Source organism: Pituophis catenifer, unplaced genomic scaffold (assembly GCF_029215685.1).
Source record: "Pituophis catenifer annectens isolate HBS135680 unplaced genomic scaffold, rPitCat1.0.hap2 SCAF_8, whole genome shotgun sequence".
NCBI classification, from domain to species: Eukaryota; Metazoa; Chordata; class Lepidosauria; order Squamata; family Colubridae; genus Pituophis; species Pituophis catenifer.
Genome location: NW_027256888.1, coordinates 53,571,896 through 53,589,035, shown reverse-complemented (window position 1 = coordinate 53,589,035; position 17,140 = coordinate 53,571,896). Strand labels below are relative to the sequence as shown.

The 17,140-nt window shown below is 33.5% G+C and overlaps 1 protein-coding gene across 1 annotated transcript in view; it reads right to left on the bottom strand.

The window, feature by feature from the left end:
* The window catches only part of HHIP (hedgehog interacting protein), a 75,924-nt gene that overhangs the window by 40,579 nt on the left and 18,205 nt on the right, over window positions 1-17,140 (bottom strand). The window contains exons 3-4 of the mRNA XM_070948702.1: window positions 11,239-11,395; window positions 8,485-8,686 (exon numbers count right to left, since the gene is read on the bottom strand). Coding sequence (XP_070804803.1) covers window positions 8,485-8,686; window positions 11,239-11,395 — 359 coding nt within the window. The remainder of the gene's footprint in view (window positions 1-8,484; window positions 8,687-11,238; window positions 11,396-17,140) is intronic.

Here is a 17,140-nt window from a genome sequence, read left to right as displayed (position 1 = left end):
GTTGGGCCTAATTTAGTGTATTTTCACAGCAACTTGTTAACAGTCTTTTATGCTTTGTATAATCTCTTGGGTGGTTTGCATTTGAAGTTTAAAACTTGTTTACACACACTTTAGAAAACAGCTTAAGTTTATGGTAAAACAGCTGCTAAAAACTGAAGCTACAGTAATTGCTTCTCTGAATGCCTATTGCAGATCCTTTTTAGAAGTAGACAGACTTCCAGGGTTTCAGAGATGGGTATGAAGATGATAGGGTTTAAATTTGGGAGGTTTTCCATGAATAGATGTACTTTGTCACAAGAAGACAGATAGTGTACTGAATACAAGATTATTAATTTTCCCTATGGCAAGTTATTGTTAATAAAATTGACAATCAGCTGTCAATATGGCTCAGTCTCATGGTTCCCTAATCATAATACAAACATGCCCTGGTAACAAGATTTTGATGCCACGTCTTCATGGTTGCATTCATTTCTTGTCAGCTGAAAGGGGTTAAAGTTGTCTTCAGCTGTTTCAGTTTTAAAATAATGCTTTCCTTTGTCTGCTGACACAATCTTTGTGATGAACACAATATACTTAATATGGTTGATGATGATCAATAATTGATATCAGCCACATCCTACTGGCTATACTTTCAGGGCTATATTGGTGTAGATTGCAGCAGAAAGAGATACTTGGCTTCCATAAATATTTCTTATGTAGAGAAGTTTAGCATGTTTTAAAATGGCACTGTGCCAGTTTTCAAATAAGAATTTAGTGCTGTTTTTAAAGGCTGAAGGGAAGCTCAGAAAAATAGCCAGGTTATGCCAACTGTGTGTTGCCAATTCTGTCATCAATGAGCACATTACAGGTTTTCTGCTGCTTCTATTGATAAAGTTTTCCACGGCTGCAATTTTTACTGAAGTTGTTACTTTGGTGAAGTGGCAGCACCATTTTGCCTATTACTCTGCCAACTTGCCTATTTCACAGGCTTCTTCCAGGAGATGCTGGCCATGGAAACTGACTGCCAGCAATGCCATTCTCTTGTAGCACTTGTTGAGGATGGAGCTCACTTGTTATCAATTACTCTTTCATACATGAGCTCACAATATGACAGCACACAATTTCCATGACCTTGAGCTGTCAGCCACACTACCTTTAGAGTAAGACTCTTAGAGGAGCCCTAGATCCCAGTTTGCATTTCTTTTCATACAATTGCCCCTTCATTATGGAAAGCAAGATTGTATTCATTAGATTTATAGGTTGCCTCTCCTCCAAATATAGGTCGATTCAAATCTACTTAGTTCTAGTAATATGGCAACATAATATATGCTCAGACTATGCACTGGGACTAATTCTAAAGTTCTTTACAGTCTGTGAAAAATCTACCTCACCGAAATTGCTGATTTAGCTAAAGCCAATGGGTAAGGGTTGTTTTAAATTTGTCTGAATAGGGATGCAATCTGTGGCCATGATAGTTAAGAATTCTGGAAACTCCTGACCTAACAATATCAGATTTGGGGAACGTAATTAGCCTGCCATATGGAGTAAAACATTTTTTTTGAAGACAGATTTTTAATATCTTAAAAATATTTTTTTAAACTATTTTTTAAACTCTCTTTGCTTCCAGATTTGTCATGATTATCTATATGCAAACTTTCGGTCATATAGTGGCTTTTGCATTCTTTGCACAAATAAAACAACAGGGAAATATTCTAGCTGCACTGCATTTTGGTCAGAAGTTGCAAATTTGGGCCAAAGTTATTTGTTTTGGAAAACTATTGTGGGTCTTAGCTGAAACTCCGCCAATTGAAAATATGCCAGAATGCACATCATGTTCATGAAGGAGAAAGATTTCCCTATGATTATATCAAGTATGAACAGCCATACAAGGAAAAGCAAACACATCTGTGCTAAGCACTATGATGGCTAGCACATTATAAATACCTTAAGAAAGTAAATTCAGAGACCTGATCTTCCTAGATTAGATAAACCTCTGCAATGTCATAACAGACCTCCCTGGTGTTAGAACTACAAAATGTCTGTATTAATTTAATCACTGAAAGTTTGTGTTTGGTTTGAAGAATAGAAAAAGTCTGCTGTTTCTGACTTTATCAACTTTCTATTATTTATCCTGTCAAGTTAAGCAATCCGCATAAACATTAGAGGCAGAAACACCATTTGCTTCATCATAACCTTCCATTAGAGCTGTGCTACCAGGCTCTAATAGAATAAAAAACAAGAAGCCAGGCTATTCTGTTAGCTATGTGGGACAGAAATTTTGGACTCTTCAAGGGGAGGTATTTCCATTCCTCCTACCTGTTCTAAAAAGAAATAAAAAAAAAAATGACTGCAGAGTTACAGCCTGAAGTACTCCAAAACATTTTGCTTCCTGAGTCAGAGTTGATAGCCATCCTTCAAATCATGTTTCAAAGCTGATAGGACAGGCTGCTGAATAGTCAGAGAAGTAAAAAAGCAAACCATACAGCAGACAAAGCACTGTTTTCTTCATACCTCACTGCCCCAATGTGACTTAAGATCTGCTGCTTGAGATATTACCTCCTTCTACCAAATGAAGGATGATGTTGGCATCTGCATTTTATATCACTAGAAATGTCTGAATTTATTGGTTTGCTTTCTCATACCGTTTCCCCTAAAATAAGACATCCCCTGATAATAAGCCCAAGCAGGCTTTTGAGCGCATGCGCTAAAATAAGCCCCCCCTGAAAATAAGTCCTCCCAGAAAATAAGCCTTCCCCGAAAATACTTAAACGCATGAGCAGCCGGTCCCTGCCATTTCCTCTGGTTAGGGTGAAGGAGACAGAGCTGGAAATCAGGTAAGACGGCAAGAGGAGCCCCGTCTTGCTCCACGTGCCCCAAAGTAATAAGACATTCCTGAAAATAAGGCCAAGCACTTATTTTGGGGTTCAAAAAAATATCAGACAGGGTCTTATTTTCAGGAAAACACGGTACATCTTTTCTATTTTTTCCCTATTTTTTTCATTGTAAGCCTGAAGGTAAACTAAACCAAAAAGTAACAAGAATAAAGCAATAGAGAAAAAAACCTATACTATTTCTGTGAAAACTATATGGATTCTCATCTTATCATCAGAAGTTGTGCTTCACTATGATGAGCCTATATCTTTATGTTTATCTATTCATCTTCTTGTGTATCCATAGCAGCTGCTGACCCATATCCCATCTAAATGATGACTAGTGGAAATAACCCCACATACTGTTAGCCACATCCAGCTTTTTCCAGGATTCATACAAGCAAAGAATCACACAAATAGGATACTAAGTACCACAATACACTCTTTACTACCGTGTTTTCCCGAATATAAGACCCTGTCATATATTTTTTTGAACCCTGAAATAAGCACTTGGCCATGCGCTCAAAAGCCCGATTTGGCTTATTATCAGGGGATGTCTTATTTTTGGGGAAATAGAGTACTCTTTACCATCTTGACAAGAAAAATGGAAAATTCTGTCTCTCCTTTTCTACAGAAGTCTTTTAATTGTTCTAAAGTGAAAGAAATTAGCATAGGGTTGCTAATAAGTAGGATGAGCACGTCCAGATTTAAAAGGGCCAAAGACATATTAAAATAAAAATATGTTTGAAAAATACTGATTTACTGTAATTCCACTGTTTACTTAAGAATAAAACTAGTTGAAGTCAATAATTCATACTCCCTAGTAAGTGTACTTAAAATTGCCATGATGATTATATAAATAAAAACAATAAAAGTATCATATGAAATAAAGCTACATATTTCTACTTTCTATAGTATATGTTCAAAATGAAGAAAGAAAAGATTATAGTAAAAGAGACCATAAGGTATTTTAGATATCTTATAGCAATTTGTGTCTACTAGTATTGTGCAGGATCTCCAGTGGGTTGGATGAGAGTCACATTTTTTAAAGAGGAAGTTGTTAAATACATCGAGGAAATGCTGTGGTTAAGACTCATAATCCCAATATTTTGGATTTAAATTGTTGGTGGTTACTCCTGCTAGAGGATGCCATGATATGGCTATTAGATTTGTCTTCTGTCCTCTTTCCCACTTTCTTGCTCTTTCTTTAATTATACATATTTTAAATGACATGTCATTTACCTGGTTTTTCTGACTAAAAAATTCCTCTGCCTACAACAAATTACATATCAGAAGAAGATATTCTGAACAGTTCTTAAATAGCTGAATGTCAAAATTGAGTTGTACATATAACAAAACAGAAACATAGATTATCTAACACTGTGTGTGGGATGCAGCTCTAATTCATACAGTGCACAGAAAAGAAACTGGCAGTCTTGATCATACTACACACATCTCCATAATAACAGGTTATAAAGCATACAATTTCAAGAACACCCACAATGAAAACTACACTTTCCAAACAGAGACTTGTTTTGGACTAAGCTCAGTTCATTGGCACCAGGGGATTCTCCTTGAGGAAACACAGGACATTAAACCTACACATGTGCATGTAAAATGATAAAGAATTATCATCATTCTTCCTGGACATTCTTCTAGTCTAAGACACTGGGCCCAAAATCAACATTCTATAATCTTTAGCATAAACATACTGCCCACATGTCATCAAAGTGTTCTACATACAGTAGCATTCATTAGAATGATCTTGTTCAGATTTATAGATGTCTATAAATCTCAAGATGTATTATTGACAGCTAAAAGTATTATGTCTTTAGCTTATTCAAATCTAGTTTATGAACTTTATGACATGTACTTTTTATATGTCTTTTTATATTTTACATCTGTTGTTTTTACATTTGCTGGGTTTTTTACGCGATTCTTGTGCAGCCCATTGTAGCTGTTGGTTAGATAGGTGAATATATAAATTTATTAATAAATAAATAAATAAATAAAATAAATAAATAAAAACTTATTTCTGATCTTTAAGAAAATGGGTGATTAAAATATTCAGTTATTTTCTAAAAGTTGATAAGAAAGGAACAATGCAATATATGTCATACTGATAACTGAACTCAGAGAATAGACATAACGTGATAGATGTTACATCTTATTTTGCATATGCACGTTCTTTCAGAAATCATAGTATTTTTGAACAGAATATGAATTTTATCAAATTTAAGGGATGAAATGCTCAACAAGTAAGTAGCTTAAAGTATACCTGCAATTCTATTTTTTTGTAATTGCTATTTGAATTATAGTTTAGATGAGACTATTTATGAATCTTAAAAACACTTAGAATCTAGGCTATATTTTGCATTGTTCTCTGAATAGATCAGTTTTGGATTATGTGTATAATATGGAAATGCAGTAAACTCTGCGTTAGTGAAAAGAAAACTACTGACACAATAGTTTGTCCTGTCTGGGATTCGATTTTTCCATATATTTTTTTAATGCATACCATGTAAGTTACAAATATTCACCAATGCTTAAGCCTGTTGTCTCAAGATCCTAGACAATCAATTAGAGAAGATGGCAATGCATCCCTTTATTTTAAAATATAAAAGAGTCACAAATTCCTACATTGTTAAAAATGAATAATTCAAGTATTTCAAGGGGCGCCTTTAAAATAATAAACTAAAATACTTATAACATTGTGAAGTTTCATATTTTTAACTGCCGTTAGTTCCATAAACAATTTTAATTACTTTTAGAATTTATAGGAAATGTGACTTTAGAAAGTCACTTGTGTATTCAATGTCTTCTGTTTCAATAAGGTGAATCACACTTAGCATTGTACTAAATGATAGCTATGGAGTTGTTCTTAGGAAGTTTTGATTATCTTCGAATGATCTGATACCAAAATCTTAAGAGAGAAGCAGAGATATGACACAAATTAACCATGGTCTCTGCATACATGATCTTCCATTCAAGAAGCATGTAGGAAGTTTCTATTGGAGATAATAAGTAGCTATGTTATTACATTATTGAAAGCCATCACTGGAAAGGAGAAAGGGCTTTCATTATGACCTAGAAAGGAAGAAAGGATTGACTTTCTATTCATTTTTTACTGCATATTTCCATTTCAGGCATGATAATTGTTTTTTTGGGGGGATCCATTCATAAATACTTAATGCATGACCATGTGACAAATACATAGATAGTTGAAGGGCAGATGCACCTTTTAAACTTGTAATAGAATGTGCACACATGAGAGGACCTATCAATGATACCTGAGAGAAGCCCATTATATGGGATGTTTGAGAGATTACATAGCTAGTATCTTGTCTAATTATTACTATATTCATTTAGGCAGCAATAAAAATGAGAGAGAGTTGTATATATGAAATGTGAATAAATGAAAATAAAAATAATATTTACATTTCCTTTATAAAATATATTTATTGAAGTGCAGTATTGGCATTTTAATAAACATATTTTATTGACATGATCTGGAAAAGTACATATACCCAATGTATAGGTATATGTAATTTACAAGGACAATGAGAAAAAACTTTCATATACATATACATATACATATACATATACATACATATACATATACATATACATATACATATACATATACATACATACATACATACATACATACATACATACATATATATATATATATATATATATATATATATATAATCTTTGCTTTTATCAATAAATTACAATAAATAAATTGTGGCAAACTATTCAGATTACACAAGGAGTTATGCAGAAATATTGTACTGGCTTGTTAAAAAAGGTAGAAGTCACTTTGTGTAACTGACTTCACTGTGGCATTCAGCTGTAGAAAGAAACAAAGAAGCAGATGTAGTTCAAGATTTAGGGAAACTTTCTATTAAAATTTAAGCCATTGTGACATGTAAAAACAATTCATAGCTTGGAGGGGTGCATAAGGTGGCTGAGGTCAAGGAGTCTAGCCCATATATTCTTAACAGACTCTCTCCAGTATCACTCACTTCCCTGACATATGTTTTCCCTTTCATGGAGGTTCTCTCATTCTCCTTGGATGATTTATGCTTTCATTATGTTTCTATATGATTTATGCTTAAAATGCTATTATCATTTTTAAATGGTTGATTTCAATACAATATCATAGCTTCCTCCAACCATGTGGGAGAAAGTTATGATTATTTCCCCATAATTTCTAAGTAGCATGGCTTGTCAGTAGCAATACTACCTGGAAATTAGGAGAGTTGTAATCCAATGCATCTGGAGGATAATTTATTGGGTCATGTGACAATATAATTTTTATAAATCAGTTTGTCAGTTTCCATGGCATGTGTTTTCTTCAGTATCTGACTATTCAAACTTCCTAAGGAGGAAAGGTTAACTAGTCTTACAGCAAATTGTTTTCACACATCTTATCAACTTCTATACTCTTTCATAATTACTTTTAGCAAAGCAGCCTACAATGAAATGACATATCAGGTTTAATCACAAAAACCTAATGATGATCATTCAAAACAACCCCATTCATAAAACATAAAACTTATTTTAAAAAGTCAGGAAATCAAGTTTAAGGAACATACAGTTTATAATATACTAAAATGCCAGCTCTTGACTCAGATTAATAAAGAGGTATATAAATAAGATCAGACTGCAGTTACTAATTTGAATATAGATTTTTATCTAAATTTTAATCTCAATATTTAAACGTCATGCTATTGTAAATAGATCTAGAGTTTAAATCACTAATATATGTGATAGTACTTTCAGGTAAATACCTTTTTGATGCAATCATGTAAAATAATCCTAGAATTAGAAAATATACTATTGCTTTATGATAATCCTAACATAGCACATGCCTTTTCATGAATTTTCTTTAGTCACTAAACTATTCAGTTGTTAATACATTTACTAAAGTATAACAGCTTCATTTAGCTATTCTGTTTTCAGTTAATATCATTTAATAAAAACCATTCCATTTATTTTAATGAAAGTTTCCAATTTCATAGGTTTAACTTAATTTTGCAAACAAAATAGTTTTTCAAAAGGAATATGTTGTGACACATACAATCAAAATGAAGGAGGAAAATGACTTTTTCAATAAGTAAATTATAGTGGAGAATTTGATTTTAATATAAGCAAAAGACTTATCCTTTTAAATAGCTGATGCAGTGAGAGCTCCCCCTTCTGTATATAACAGCATTTGATAACAAACAGGGTGAATCTATATCATAGAAATAATTTCTAAAGAGCTGCCATTTTAATTGAGATGGAAAATTATTTAGTTCTAAACTGCATAACTATATACAACTATTTATAGCTGTATGCTCAAAGAAAATTGAATACTTTACTTGGAAAGTTTGCACAGTAACTGTTGACTGATTGAGTAGCTGAGTTCAAACCATGGTTGGATGTTAATCATGATTAATGCACATTAGACTGAAGCCTTTTATCTTTCTACTAACTTAAGTCATTTTAAAATACTTCTGTTCTGTTTTATTATTTACTTACTAAAGTTAAAATTAAGCAAATTTGGAAATAGTACAAAATGTAACGCAAAATGTAACACTTAAAAGAAAGGAAGTCCCCAATGGTAAATAAAAGGAATTCCAACCTTTATTCCACTTTGAACAACTTTGTGTATGTCCAGAAATGGTTCTTTGACTATATCTCCTTCGGGTGTTAATATTTTCACATATCCTTCCTTTTCAAGGATGAAAAGACGGTGTGATCCATCCCCAGAATGTACTGCTCCAACAGGTTGCCTGAAACCACTTACAACTTCATGGAGGCAAAAGCAATTGTGTTTATGTTTCCTAAAAGAAAGAAATAAGAACATTATTTTAATTTTCATCTTTAATAGCAAAAAATACAAAATGTGATATATTGCTGGCATTTATTTAGCATGATATATTTCAATTTGAAGATAAAGTAACTTTCACTTTTAAAAAATGGCTTTTTAAACTGATAATTGGCCATTCTTTTATAAGCTAGGTTTTTTGTTAACTGTCTACAACAGGAGTCCCCAATCCCTAGGCTGCGGTCCACTACTGGGCCTTGGCTCATTCAGAACCGGGCTGTGTGAGTGGTGGGTGCTCACAAATGAAGCTTCCACTCACACAGAACCTTCACCTCTGCCCCCTCCTCAACTGGGCCACCAAGCCAGAAAAGTTGGAGACCACTGGTGTACAATATTCATTGATGTTTTATCCATGGGAATTTACACCGAGACATGGAAATAACATCATCTGATTGGATTCAGGAAGTAGACCTTCTCTGTCATGGTGCCTGCTCCTGGAACATTATCAACCCAAAGAATGGTACAGCCCGTATTGTGACTATATTAAAAAGGTCTTTAAAACTTGGGTTTTCCCCAACAATTGAGTTGGAGTGAGATGCAAGCCTTTTGCATGCTTGGACATATTCATCTGAATATTTTTTTTTATTTTCTAGACATGCATTGTTATTTTCTTTGTTATATTGTTTCTTGCTCTGTCATATGTTTCCCAGAATTTTGATGATGTTGGGTGGCCTTATAAATTTGACAAATTAACAATAAATATTAATTGTTTGGAGATTAACTAGTTACTTTCAGAGCCTGTTTTTTCCACATAAAGAAACAATGAACAAGACTACAAAAGAAGAGGAGGTAGAAAGAGAGAGCACTTAACACAGATAAAAAGGGGACATAATATTGAGAGTTTGGAGAAAAATTAGGTGGACCTGGAGATAATGACTTGAGAAAGTGGCAATATGACTCTACCAGGAGAATATACTATCTGCTTAAAAAAAGTGTCTTTGCTTCCATTGATTTTTGTTTGTGTATTTACTTCCTAAACTTTCTGTCCAGAAATTTTCTGATAGTACAGAAGTTAGAAACACATTACTATAAATTAGGAAAAAATGAACATATTTATTCTGCATAAAAAGAGTTTGTTCCTATGATAATTTTACTTAAAGAATAAATGTGGTTTCCTGTCTGCTCTTCCCTTCTGGAACTAGATGCACTCCAGCAAAAGTCACTCAGAAAGGTTGGGATGAATAGTGTGGAATGTTAATTCCCTATTCTCCATATGTCTCATCCCACATTGTTCAAGAATATTTGCTAACCCTCCAAAAAGAAATGAGCAATAGTTTGCATAAGTACTCTAACTGATTTTAGAATCCAAATTAGTTATTTGGATTATCATATAGTTTATTTGAAATTCATGTTAAGGGACATGAAAAGATGTGCAATGATTAGAAAAATGTTACAAAATATAAAAAACTTTACAGAAATATTTTAAAAAAACAGATTGTGGCAAAAACTACTAATTTATTTACTTGTTTCTATGCATTCCTAATTTTCTTTAAGGGCTTTGGTCGGTACATACACAGAAATCCTTCCGTCATAAAGAATAATCCTGATAAATTAGACTAACTACATATGATGACTGATCCAAGTAGGTGTCCATGATTCTAATCCATCACCTTACTCACTATATCACACTAGCTCTCTTTCTCGACTGACATTTATTTACACGGAAACCTTGTTTATTACATAGGAAGTGGTTAAGGTGTTGGAAACAATCATCACAGACGTTCATGGGGTGACTTTGCCCAGTGATCTCAACCCAACCTATCTCCTAGGGTTGTTATAGGATCTTTCTTATGTCACTAACCATCACTTTATACAGTTTATAAGAAGTGCAAGATCCAAATTAAAATTCACACAGGTGTTCTGACCTAGGCTCCCTTAAAAAGCAGGAATTGGTCCCGGCAAAACCTCTTTTTTTTAAAATTTGAATTGAATGAAATTACTTTCATTCACAATCAGACATTTTAACTGCACCACTGTTGGATATTTTGTAACCTCATTCTCATGATAAGCATAAACTCTCATTGCTAAAAACAATGCTTGAATTTCTCATTAATTTCCAATGATTATCAAACATTTAAGAAACATCTTTTTTTAATTGCACTACATTTAAATGCTATAATTCCATTTTTAATAATAAATGATTGTACTGCCTTTTGGAATCTGTGAAATCAGGAAGATTATAAATTATGTAAATAAAATATGGAAATTAAAAATATAAAAAATTGAGTAAAAAGAATAAGCAGGAAAGCAAGAGCTATATTAATGTGTAACTTTGATAAGATTTCAGATAAGACATCTGCAATATATTTGATCTAACAATTTTATGACTGATTAGTAAAGTATGCATTATGCAAGAATTCAGTACTTTAAAGACCAGTTTCTTAGCCAAAGCTGGAATAATCAACATCTGGATGACATAGCTAGGGACCATAAGCAGAAACTGACTCAACACATTATCAAGCTATAATGTCAGGTTTTGTGAATTAAAAAATATTTATCTTTAGAAACCTGCTTAAATCTTCTCCTTTGCCATATTCTTCTATTTGATCCAAATAGTTAGAAGATGGTCCTCGAACTTGTTTTCTTGGAAAATCTGGAAAGCAGAAACCATCATCTTTTCTTGCATAGTAGAAACAAAAGTCATCAGCAGTAATTTGGAGCAAACCTTTGAAATGGAAAGAGGAAATGCTTAGCAACTTAGTTTGTGTTATTTTCTATTTAGACTTTTCTACAAAGGAATGTATTGAAACATTTTACTAGATACCATTCTGGTTCACACATACTGCTGAACCATAATGTTAACCAAATCAGTATGATAAGTTAATATGATATGAAAATCCATACATTATGTGTGGCAGAATGGAACCCTACTTGCACAAGTTAAAAGGAATTGTAATTTAGCATTATGTGTGAAGTCTTTGGTGCTCTCTGAGCTTAGTTGTTTTCTTAAAGACATTGCAGAAAACAACCAAGCTTAGAGATAACCAAGGACTCCACAGTTCAACCCTGAGTTACATATATTCTCTTCAATAGGTATATTATGTTTGAATTAGGCCACTGATTAATTTAGAGAAGGTTATTTCTTAAAATACAAATGTTCTTCCCAAGAATGTACATAAGCAAACTCTTTATATTATAGAAGAAAAACAATATAGGCAAATAAGACCAAGAAAAGGTTTATTAGCGTTTGAATCTCTGCAGCAGAATTTATATATATATATAAAAGAAGTCTTGAGAAATAGCAATTATCAAAAAGTTCCTGTCTGACAAGTACCATTAATATCAGAATCCATGGACCAGAAGCTTTAAACAATATTGAATATATACATCATATTTATAACTGTTACATTAACTAATACAGATTTCTGTTCATTTTTGTATCCTACAATTGTTTCATAAAGGAATTTTTCATGAATATTTTTCATCAATATACAGGTAGTCTTCATTTTATAAGCGTTTGTTTAACAATGATTTAAAATTACAGTAATCTCAGAATTATAACCCATCATTGAAGTTACAACCATCATCATCATTATTATTATTATTATTATTATTATTATTATTATTATTATTATTATTATTTATTTGTTTGTTTGTTTGTTTGTTTGTTTGTTTGTTTAAAGTTATATACCACCCTTCTCCCGAAGGACTCAATGCAGTGGACAGCCGGAATTAAGATACATATAATATAAAAAGTTAAAAAGTTAAAAATAACTAAAATAAATTAAATCGATCGGCCTCCCAATTTAAAACCCCACATCTATACAATTTAAAAAACTAACCCATAAGACCTTTTAGGCTAGGCTGGCATTGTGGAATAAAAAAGTCTTCAGGGCCTTATGGAAAGTCCGGAAGTCCGGGATCATTCGTATTCCGGGAGGGAGCTCATTCCAGAGGGCGGGTACCCCCACAGAGAAGGCTCTCCCCCTGGGGGCCGCCAGCCAACATTGCTTGACCGACGGCACCCTGAGGAGGCCCTCTCTGTGAGAGTGTGTTGGCCAGTGGGAGGTTATCGGTTGCAGAAGGCAGTCTCGTAAATACCCTGGCCCTAAGCCATGGAGCACTTTAAAGGTGAGAATCAATACCTTGAAGCGCACCCGGAAAACCACTGGGAGCCAGTGCAGCTCGCGCAGGAGAGGTGTTACATGGGAGCGCCAAGTCGCTCCCATAATCACCCGTGCGGCCACGTTCTGGACCAGTTGGAGCCTCCGGGTGTTCGTCAAGGGGAGCCCCATGTAGAGAGCGTTACAGTACCACCCTAATGATCATGTGACTGCAATTTGGGTATCTGGCAACTGGCTTGCCTTCACGATGGTTGGAATGGTGTCAGAAATATGATTTGTGATCTTCCCAGCCAGCTTCTGACAGGCAAAGTCAATTGGGAAAACCAGATTTACTTAACAATTGTGTCTTTCACTTAATGAGCATGTTATTCACTTAACAACTACATGTTTAATGACTACCATGTTTAGTGACTGGAATTCCAGTCTACCTATACATAGAGCCTAGAAATAGCATTCAAATCTTCATGATACATGAACGCCGAAAATAACTCATAAACCCAAACATCTGTAAAGACTAAGTAACAACATAAATCTTCTCCATCGGGTCTCTTGTGTTATTCTATTGGAAGAATATTTATTTCTTAGGATCTTAGGATCTTTTACAGCAATTCCGGCAGGCCTGGGGCCTGGGGCCATTGATCTCGCTGTTGCAATCTTGTGAGATCCGGCCATGAATGGTGTGCATGGGCTTTTAATGTTTTAAAATGTTTTTACAATGTTTTTTAACAATTTTTCTATGTTCGCATTATTTTTGCTGTAAGCCGCCCAGAGTCCCTCGGGAGTTGGGCGGCATAGAAATGCGATAAATTAAATTAAATTAAATTAAATTAATTGCAGATCACCTTACTGGTCTTTAACAGGGCATTAAAAACATGGCTGTTTCCCAGTCTTGGGTTAGGGTGATTGGTGTAGCCATTTGTCTATCACTTGTGAGAAGAATCAATTATTTCCTTCAAATGATTATATTTTAAAATTTTACTTTTACTGTTCTATCCTTTTTATATATTAGTCTCTGAAGTGTCTCTGAAGTTGGATAGCCTTGAAATCTGAAGTATAAATAAAATAAAAAATTACATTTGTCCTATTTCACTGACTCTTCTATAAATTCTAGAATGAGCCTAATGTGACTATATGTGTTTTTCAGAACACAAAGTAAAAAATTTAGGCATGTAGAGAAAAAGTTGTGGTATAACATGTTGGACATAGATATAGTTCCAACTTTTGTTTAGTTGTTTTTACTTAATTCACAGCATGCATGTCACCCTAAAAATTCTAAAATGTTTCGAAGCAAAAATAGGTACCTTTAATTAAAAAATAAAAGCCTGCCAAATATTTAGATATATTATTTGTTACACATTATTTTTTATTCTGGATGAATTTAATAATATTATATAAAGATCACGTCATAGATCAATAATAAAACTGATTAGAAATCATGCCAAACTCTCAGATTTAGGAGCAGCAATCAAACATTCTACAGTTCTTATTATTTATACATGTTTTCCAGACAACCATCAACAGAAATATTCATAAAGACGCAGTCCGTGTGGTCCTGAAGAACAACTGACCAGATGGAATGAAGCCATCTATCTTTCCACTTTGCTGAATTTACAACTTTCTTACATCACAATGTATTTAGGCTATCAAAATCAAAAATAAGGACAAAATGGCCTTGAAAATTAAGCTACATTCTGAAAATTCTTTAACTACGTTTATGCTGGAGTTTATTTTTAAACATGTTCCAAAGTTGTAATTGCATTAGTTTTACAAATGTATTCTGAAGACCATCAATTTCCATAAAAATGATTTGGGAACTGATTCTCTGATTTGTAAAAGTAACAAATATATTTTTCATACAAGCATATTATACTTTAGACAATCTGTATGAAAAATTGTTGTGTTTCTGTGAATTATATTGATACAAATTACATACATATTTCTCTAAAATATAGTATGTGATCAAATGATTTATCTTTTGTCCACAGAAAAATAATCAGCCTAAAACTAAATCATTCATGGAGGTCCTCAGTCTTATGCTTTGAATACTCAGTAAAATTTCACAGTATACAACATGTCTATCAATCTATCTAATATATTCAATCGATTCTACATTGCCCAAATGAATGTATGAGGAACTATAATTTTAGATAAATAATGCAATTATTTATTTACCAATAAACAATATTCATGGATAATTCTACATAATGAATTAATGGGAGAATCTGAAATAAAATAAAACAAAAAATGTCTTTGTAAAATAAATAGTGTGAAAGCCACTTAATGATATCAAATAACTACAAATACATAGGCTGAAGGAACATTTGTCTTCCAGCCATATAGCATTTATGACAAAAATACATATGCCTGCAACCCATTTGTCCCTTCCTGGTTTTCTCTGTCTCATTCTGTTATTCCTATTCTTTTTTCCCCTGCCCCTCCTTTTAGAAGAAGGTAAAACTATTCTTGCCGAAGGACTGATCTCATTGATTATGGAAAGCTTTTGAAATTGGGCTTTGTGTCCCATGAATTTGAACAGAAAATGTAAGTTGCCCTTGCACTACATCAAATTTTATTTCTTGAACCCTCAGTTACATTGTTACTGAGTCGTGGTGGCACAGTGGTTAGAATGCAGTATTGCAGGCTAACTCTGCTCACAGCCAGGAGTTAGATCCTGACTGGCTCAAGGTTGATTCAGCCTTTCATCCTTCAAAGGCCAGTAAAATGAGGAGCCAGATTTTTGGGGGAAATATGGTGATTCTATAAACCCTTCAGAGAGTGCTCTAAAGCACTATGGAGGCTATATAGAATGCAGATCAATTGAGAATTCACCAAGAATTCATTAACAACTTCAACTATCACCAATATATTATAAATACATAGGTTTGGCTTATTCATATGGCTATCCAAATATTTAGAAAGGTGAAACGTGATACTCATGTCATATAAGTTATTCTAATAGTAATGTCGGGAAATGGAATATATTATTCATTACACTAAAATGCATGCTATCAATTCCACAACATAATAAAAACAAATACATCAGCCGACAAAACTATTCCACTAAGTAGATATTGGAAGTTGGGCACAGCTATTGAAATGAAGCCAAGCAAGATCATGGCTGCTTTAGGTCTTATAAAGGAGACCACCAGGAAATTCCATGGCTGTTAAGTTAGACTAGAAAAAAACAAAACCAAGCCGGTGGCAAATCACTTCTACTCTTTTGCCAAGAATACTGCACAAACATATCTGTCAAGCTCAACTTAAGATGCCTTTATTTTCTGATTAGTATAATTAAATAGTTATACTACACATTTGTGTTAACTTCTCAGAAAGACAGTCAATCTCTCTGTTGAATAAGCCAGCTATTGAAGCTTCTTTCTCAGTAATGAAAACTATGAAAGTTGCTAATTCCATCAAAATGAGTATTCAGCTCTTAGAAAAAAACAACAAGGGTCCTGCTATTTTAATGATGAATATGTATACCGGGCATTAGGGAGTTTCTTATGGATTTGAGATCCTCATCCATAAGATTGTGCTATAAAATAATTGTTAGTTTTGAACATGCTTACTACAACAAACAAACCTGTCTACACTTCTGTAAATGGCTAAATCTTTAAAACACGATAGAAGTGAAATAAACTGTAACACTATATATGCTTTCTTAGAGCGAAGTTCTACTCTTAAGACAAATATTTTTAAAGTGATTATATTTTACAGTCCAGCCATTTTTAGTTCCAGAAATAGTAATCAAATCTCAGAATAGTACTTTGATTAATAAACATATCACTCTACCAAAGAGAACACTTAATTTGATTGGTCATGGGTATGATGATTTGGGGGATTCCGTTTATGGTAGATAATTCTCTTATCCACTCTTAGAATAGATAGAATTGTTATTGGGGTCTTATTGATATGGAAAACCCAATTCTGGTTGATAGTGTAGCATGCAAAGTTCAGTGCTCTGTCCAGTGCTTAAAGCGATATTTTCATCTGGTTCCCTTTCAAGGCAACCTGGGTGGTCACAAAAACCACTTGACATCTTGATGCACTTCAGCAGTTTTACATATACACAAACTCTGTAGGAAAATAAATTTGTCATTTGTCACCACATATGTTGATCTGGGGAGTGAGGCGCTTTCGACTCTAGCTCCTGTGCAGCTCAGATGCCTCTCTCCCCGTTGTTTCAGTATTTTATTCTTTTATTCTGCAAAAGCAAATTTTCCCTAAGAATAATGACTTTTGTATATTGCAATTTAGCAGATTTGTCTCTCTCTCTCCCTCCCTCTCCCTCTCTCTCTCTCTCTATATATATATATGCTAATTAATATTATACTTATGCAGGGGAT